This window comes from Copadichromis virginalis, linkage group LG15 (genome assembly GCF_057382275.1).
Source record: "Copadichromis virginalis isolate Kocher_CV1m ecotype Utaka linkage group LG15, C_Virginalis_male_GT1.1, whole genome shotgun sequence".
In the NCBI taxonomy this organism is placed as follows: domain Eukaryota; kingdom Metazoa; phylum Chordata; class Actinopteri; order Cichliformes; family Cichlidae; genus Copadichromis; species Copadichromis virginalis.
Genome location: NC_140632.1, coordinates 15,418,192 through 15,426,289, shown reverse-complemented (window position 1 = coordinate 15,426,289; position 8,098 = coordinate 15,418,192). Strand labels below are relative to the sequence as shown.

The following is an 8,098-nucleotide window of genomic DNA, read 5'->3' as shown; positions in this document are numbered from 1 at the left end:
TGTCCTTGCACTGACTTTTTTACTGGCATAAAAAAATCAGAGAGCATTAAGATTTCTTAGTTTCAACATTTTCAACATGTTGCCGTCAATTAAGTTTAATTACTTTGCAAAACCATGTATTCCTTTTTATTAACATTTTACGCAGACTCTCACCTTTTTTCTGAAAACTGTAAGAAGAAAATGCCATTCAGTCTCTTTGCGACTCTGCGGATGACAGTTATCGTTAATTGAGTTGGGCCACTCAGCGTCTGAGAGTGTGTCCCTTTGAGCTGAGATCAGCAGTTAACAGAAGTTAGATGACCTGATGACGGTAAAAAATGAATCTCCTCATGTGGCTGACCTCTCCACCTTCTTCTGAAACACCCCGATCCTTTGATACAAGTCTCTATGGAGACACGAAGGCTTCTCATTGGCTGAAAAAAGTTTTGTTTGATAACTGATACCCGGTCAATACAGAGGTGATAACTGGTAATAGAACAAAACAAATTTAAAAAAAAGCTGGAAGGTGATAATGAGAACTGGGAGGAAAAGAGCGAAACCAACAAAAGGTTCATACATTATTATCACATTTTGAGAATAAATTCATTGACTGCATTCCCCCAAAATTGGTAGCCTTAGGGACAAAATGCTCCAAGATCCCAGAAAAAGGCTGCGCAGTCTAAATATTTATGTGCTGTGTGGATTGTTTTGTGAAAAATATGTTGATGTTAGGAAGCTGTTGCTCTCAAAATATAACACAAGCACCAAATAATCTTTAACTGAATAAAAAAACCCTATATTTATTTAATTATACTCAGCACCGAATAAAGAAACCACCATCTTGTTATTATTAATTTCTACTTTTATTAAAACATCATTGACCTCCAACATGTAAAGAATGTACATAATAATAATAATAATAATAATAATAATAATAATAATAATGAACTGAATAACATCTGAAATGTCTTTTTTCTGTGTTATTTTATTTCTTTATGTTTGTCAATTCTCTTGTGAGGCATACTTGGGATTCTCAAGGCTTGAGATAGTTTTAAAGGAATGTACAGTACAGGAAACAAGGAGTATCTTTCCCCCATCATCTTATTTCGCTTCTGACATCTACATGTTTTTGTTTCATTTGCAGTTCGTCACACCCATCAAACACTTTCATCTGCTCCAAAACAGCTTGAAATAGGCTAAACCTCCCATGGTCAACACGCAAGCCCTTCAGACATACACACTCTCGCGTGCACGCATGCACACAAACACATATCGTTTCACTTTAACGCACTCTGGGATGCCTGCAGTGGATGGTATAGTGATTTGCACCGGTGCTTTGATCAGACTTGGTCTGTAGCATTTCCCACAGAGAACCTTCCTCAGCAGACCCAAACATAGAAGCCATCAACCTTGCTCTAGCACAGATAGCCAGAACAGATCGCCTCTCATGAATGACCCTTGTCACTCTCTGCTCCTCTTTTCCATCAGTGCTTCACGCTGAGTGGTATGTCCTTTGGTGCTGGAATTCAAAGGAAATGCCACAGATGCACTGTCATAAAAGTGACCTTTAAAAAAAAAAATGCAAGATACTCACTGAAGGGGAACCAGCTGTCCATTTTACACGACTTAATGTCACTGGTCAGAGCCGTGTGGAGATTGTCTCTAAATAAAGTTTGAACTTTTAAAACATTTGAGACAATTAAAAACACAACAGCACGATAAAAACTTTTGTTTTGACTTGAAAAGTCTGCTCGCTGCACTCAGTCAAGTGTAGGTTTACAGTATATTCTGACAGGCAGGTGATGCTAGAAATCTCTTTTATGGTTTCACAGCAGTTCGTGTGGGCTTGACAAGAGCAGAATATCATCCTGTCATGCAGCTGATTTCTCTATTCTCTGTCCTCCACTCCTAGAGCTTTCACTTATTTTGTACTGTTGCTGAGTCTAGCGCTGGCGGTCATGTGTCGATGACATCCTGCGCCGGTGAGGGTTCGTGTGGCAAACTGGTGGCGTTGGGCAGTGGCTGTGTGTGGCTGACTGAGTTCTGCTGCAGCTCTAGTGCCATTGCATTCTGTGGGTGGGGGAACTCTTTCACCTGTCTGCGATACTCCAGGAAGGTGGAGGCCTTGGTCGCGATGGCCACCACGTTCTTCCCGACGAAGATTGTGGAGACCCGACTGTCCTGAAACAACACCATGTTTACACCACGTATTAGGATAGTGACCACGTTAATGGTGACCAGGCTTAGGACTGGGTACAGCATCATTTTCTGGGGTGACATGTGCTCCCCTTGCATGCTGATTTCACTGAGCGACACACAGGGCAGAATAAGCAGCAGGATGTAGCAGTAGAAGAACATCAGGCCCTCAGCCCAGATGGGCAGGCCTGTCCGCTGGGGCTCCCACAGGTTAGCTTGGATATCTAGCAGGTCCAGAAGATCCAGAGCCACCCAGAAGAGACGACTCCTCATGTCCTCCTTCTTTCGGAAAGTTCTCACATATTCCATGCTATCCAGAGCCACTAAAACTAAGTATAACCCAGGCACACACACGGATAATAGTAACGTCAATGCTTTCCGTGCTACTGTCTCCAGACTTTTCCTGTCAGCCTTGCAATTCTGGAAGACAAAGTAGAGTTTGATCTCCAGCACAAAGATGTACAGAAACCACAGGATCATGGCGTATCCTCGTCGGGCGGTGCGCACCTCAGCACCGACCCAAACTGCCACATATCGTAGTACTATGAGAAAGCACACATCCCCGACTAGCACTATTATGCACACACCGATTTTCCTGGGACCCTGGTTCTGCTCCACCAGGTAGGCATCCATGAAGGCCATGCTGGTCATGATGACGATGGTGGTCAGGCAAACGTGGCGTTTGTCTGGGGGTGGCAACACCATGGCGAGGGCACCTCTTGGCTCTCACTGTCAGGCCACAGCTTGTGAAAATAAAAATAAAGTAATCTGGACACTCCAAACCTTTAAGGCTGGAGGGGGAAAAAATGGTATTTAAGGTGCTCTGACAGATGTTGTGTGCACAGGAGCAGATGTCCTGCTACAGTTTATTTCATAATAAAATAAGTCACTGCACTAATAGTCCATAGAGGACGATGATTATTGCAGCGTAGAAGCAGAGCTCTGTGTGGGGTACGACGCTAACTGCTGATTGCTCTCAGACCACGCGAAAACAGGGACATCTCCTCGTTACTCAACGCACTTCCATTGATCCAACTCTGCCCCTGAGCAGTAGCTACACCAAGGGCTCCACAGCTGACACACCATAACTGATCGTAATCCACACGCCGTCAAATGGAGCCGACTCTGAGAGCAGGCTTTGTCTAATGGACATGTGACTGGATGGCGGGGCACGGTGCCGCAGTGTAGGAATGTTTATGGGGGTGTTTATTTTTGTATGCAGTGGATATATGCACGCTTGTGGTGCAGCTTGGCATGTGCAAGGAATCCCTTTTTGAATGCTCCTGTGGACGGTGGTGCAGTGTGTGTGGCTCCTTGCGGTCCTGCAGTGTGCGTGAAGGGAAGTGGAGGAGAGAGAGGAGAGGAGTCTGCAGTGGCCAGAGGCCCCCAGCCGCCATAAATCACGGAGACAGCAGGTCAACGGCCCGTGAGGTCTTGCGTCTGACGCCGGCTTCCCCGGGGGGAGGCTCTTACACCGGGCTGAAGATCCATCCTACCCCCTCCTCTTCTTGCCACGTGCCGGCCTCTCCAAAGCCTAAAGGAGGAAGAAATAAAGAGGGGGTGGGGGGGTAGAGGAGAAGGAGAAAGAAACCTGTCAGCACTACTGGGCCATATAACACAGTTTCATTGCCAACGGCCTTCCACATATGAGGAGCCAAGTAATGTGTCAGCTTGGCTCAAATATAGCCCGTTTCACTATTGATGGGACAGAGCATATTGCACATGTAAAACTGCTTCAGGATGTTATTTCCTCTCTATTGTCTGTGATATCTCACATGACATCTGGTTGCACGACTTAATATGCTTCCGTGGAAATGTTAATATATTCAGCATATTTGGGGCCATAATACCCTGTAGTTTAATTCTGGAGCTAAATTAATAGAGGATTTATTACAGAAACTTGTAGAAGCCAATTTTAAAGTCACACACAGTAGCTAACTGCTCTACGCCTCTTTCTTTCATTTTTCCCCCCCATTCATTTATTTCTTTTTTTTTAAACATTGCTTGGCACTGCATTTTCTTCCTAGGCAAGGGTAAATGGGATAAACGACGGCAAAGAGTTCATTTCCTGCACATATACTGAGTCAGTTCGGTGCAGTTTCAAGGAAACGAGGAAAGTGCGATTGCAGCATGTATGCAGCAGGATTTTTTTAGCGGCTATGGTGACTTTTGTTTCAGTGACTGCAGAACACATTTCAGCTATCATTCATGCGTTCTCTGTGTAAAAAAAGTGCATCATGAATGATATTGATAATAATAACCCTGTCCATGTTTCATTTTACCTTCAGTTTAAGCTCCAGTTACAATTACTCTTCACACTCTGTTTTTTTTGCTGAATGATGTTTCAAGGTGTTTCTGTTTTGACCTGTTTAATATTTGAGCTGATGTGTGTGTCGGAGCGTGTGACAGGTTCGGTTTGGGGAGGCTGTGTGTTCATCTGTGAAAAAAAAAAAAAATTAATAAAAAAATTAATAAATAAATTAAAAAAAAAAAAACAGATGCCAAGCACTTAACTAGCCAGCAGGAGCTTAACTTCTGCACTGACCTCATCCATAAATAACTCAACAAGTCTAAATATTAGCGTGGAGAAAAGAGAAAAAAAGGAAAATTCGAGGTTTGAGAAAAGAAAGTGAAATGTGCTAATTGAGCAGAAACGTCTCAATCAGTTTGAGTTTGTCGAGTTTCACATTGAGCGGGAACTAGTGTTTATCTGTCGCTCTGTTCTGTTCATTTCTGCCTACTCCTGTCACCGGATCCTTCAGGCAGAACGCACATAAATCACATTAGTGTTTCTGTCAGCCCAAGCATGCTTCAAATCAAGACGACTGCAACATTCAATATGTGCTGCTCGTACAAACAAAAGTTGTTTGGCTAACGCAAGTCTAACTCAAAATTTCTGCAGTGTGGAAAATATCCTGTTATTGTCAGGAAAACAGAAAACACAACTGGTGTGATTTTACTTTGCATCATTAAATTTTCAACAAATGTCAATATAATAAAAAAATAACATAGAAATGAAAAAGATTGTACCAGCCGATATTGATTGTTTTTCTTTTCTGTTGTTATAAAGAAGTAATACGTGAACTGATGAATTCTCATGTTCTCAGTCATTAGGTCTTCAGTTATATACTTTACTATGTTATTGATGAGTAGGTTTTGTCTGGTTTGTTTAGTATTCTCCCAAATCTGGACACCTAAAAGTTGTTGGGTCATATATATTCTTTGGTACTACACACTTCAAGCCATTCATTCAATAAAGTGCCAGAACAATTCCTCGCAGATTTTGCTCCATATTGACATGATAGTATCACACAAATGCTGCTCATTTGTAAGCTGCATATGATGTGAATTTCCCATCCCACCAAATCCCTAAGGTATGCCTTTGGATTGAGATTTGGTGAATGCGGAGGCAGGAAAATTGCATTACAACAGCAGCCAGTCTGGCACCAACAACCATGCCACGTTTGAAGTCACATAAATCATCTAATGCTCTGAACTTTAGCAACTCATCTAAAGCATTACTACATCCTTAAAGTACTGAGCTGACTGATTAGATGTAAATGGTAAGTAGGACTTTCCTACTCTACTTAAGCACTCAAAGTGCTTCCATACAACATGTCTCATTCACACACACTCATACAGCCACTTTTTCTCCAAGTGCTTTCTATCTACAATAGTCACACTCTGATGAACAAATCAGGAGGAACTTGGGGTTCAGCATCTTGGCCAAGGATACTTGGGCATGTAGACTGGAGAAGCCAGAGGACTGACCCACAAACCTTGCAATTAGTAGATGACTCGCTCTCCCACAGCCACCTGATTATTGGGTTTATGAGCAGTTTAAGAGGTGGTAGTGGGTTGTTCAACTGCTCGTTAACACAAATAGCAACTTGAGTGTATAATGCATTAGTAAATCATTATGAAAATGTCATGGTCCCTGAGTTATTGACCAAGTGTTTTGAGTTTGAGTTTTTTCTAGGTCTTTCTCATTTTTAATTATCGTTGTATTATAGTTCTGTGCACATGTTCTATCATAGGTCTTTACGGTTTATGTTTGAGTCCCGTGACCTTCTGTCTATGATGTACTCTCCTAGTGCCTCAGAGTTTTGTTATTTATATTTCTAGTTGATGGTTTCATATTTGATTATGTTAATTTCTTTTCGTGCCCTAGTTTTGTCTCTGTGTCTTGTCCTCAGCGTCTCCTGTGAAAAGTCTCCCTGTTCGTTTATGTCTCTGTCTCTCCAGTCATGCCCCTGTTTAGTTCTGTCAAATTCTTATGTCTTAGTCTCAGTGTTTGTTTTCCCATTTCCCTAATTACCTAGTATGTATATATTCTCTAAGTCTTCCTTTCCTCTTTGTTATGTTGTCCCTCCTGGTTGTGTCCTCACTTGCAGTATGTGGTCCTTGTTGAGCTGAAGGTTTGATTTTCTTTGTTTTGGTAATGTTATTCTGAGTCCTGCATTTGGGTACTGCCTTTGCCCTTCACACAGCCTACATGATATAAAATAGTTAGTAAAAGCAGTGCTTTCAACAGCCACTCTTAAACTGTCTTTTTTTTAAATAAAAGTTTGCCTTTGAAAGTAGAACCAAAATTGGAAAAACACTAAAACAAGAAATACTCCAACCTCAAATATGTCAACTGTGTTTCTAACAAAAATGGAAAGTCAAAGCCTAAATTTCCTGCCCAAGCCACTTTCTGACCACTTTAGCAAAACAATGGCAAGCCTTTTAGTGATATTGATTACCTTCTTTGCAAAAAGCCTGCATTAAAAGTGATCCACCACTGTGGACTTTACTATTGTAATTTAGAAACTGGGACTTTACTCCTAGTTTGACTAACTGTGCTCTTGATATGAGAGATTTAAGTATGACATAAATAAACATGAGCTTGTTTTCACACCCGCTGTGTGAAATCACTAAAGCAAAAATGGGCTTTTGAGCTTTTTGAATGAGATCCAAATATTGCAGAGAGGTTGTTTTTCATCAGAAAATACCCCCCTTAGAAAACATGAACTGCACCGTGTACACCCTAAAAGCACATACAGAAAAATACAGCTTTAATGGCACCCCTGCAAGAATTTAAAAGGGTGCACTGGGTTATACCCCCATTTCGTTGAAGAATACAAAAACAACATGTTATCTAATAACATGTCAAATCAAGGACTGCCAGTGGAAGCCCAGTTTGAGTCCACGGTACCAGAGTGCGCCTCATTTGTAATCCAAGCATGGATTTGAATGTTTAAAACCCATTATGTAGAACAGGGCCTAAGTAAGAGATTAAATTCATAAGATGGTGATTAATTGACTGATTAGCAGAATGCTGTGGATCATTAACATGCTATAAGGAAGACTGCTTCCACATATACCGTACATCGAATCATCATTTAAATGCCATTAATTATCAAAAAAGACTTTGAGATTGTTTCGCTAATGAACGGATTACGGCCGGAGTGATAATATGAGAGTGCCAAATTGGATGGTTTGAACCTTGGAGGAATTATGACTTGAGCTGCGAAACATGGATCCCAAGATGTCATCGCTGTGATTCGTTGCTGCTGGTGCGCCCTACGAAGCAGGAAGCTGATGAACTTTGACAATATTAGATTATTATTAATCCCATCTGCCACAGACTGTGAAAAAATCTCTTTGTCTGCGTGAAGTGATGACAGAGGCGCACTGCTCTGCTTAGCATATTCCGTTCAGAATTATAATGTATTTCTCAAGGCTGAAGATTAGTTAACGCTGAATTAGAAAAAAAAGAAAAGAAATGTCCACTGATATGAGATTTGACAGCTGCGATTTCACATCTCTGCATGACTTTTTCCTCCCCTCCCTTTGGCGCAGGGGGCCTCTATTTATAGGAGTCTGTATGTTTCAGCTCTACTCAGAGGCTTCAATTATACTGCGTATTAATTATGGTTTA

At 41.5% G+C, this 8,098-nt stretch overlaps 1 protein-coding gene across 1 annotated transcript in view; it reads right to left on the bottom strand.

Annotated features, from left to right (window-relative positions):
• Nucleotides 1–930: 930 nt before the first annotated feature.
• Nucleotides 931–8,098, bottom strand: part of tmem121ab (transmembrane protein 121Ab) — a 50,364-nt gene continuing 43,196 nt past the window's right edge. The window contains exon 2 of the mRNA XM_085432141.1: nucleotides 931–3,709. Within this exon, the coding sequence (XP_085288267.1) occupies nucleotides 1,936–2,880 (945 nt within the window). The 5' untranslated portion in view covers nucleotides 2,881–3,709 and the 3' untranslated portion in view covers nucleotides 931–1,935. The remainder of the gene's footprint in view (nucleotides 3,710–8,098) is intronic.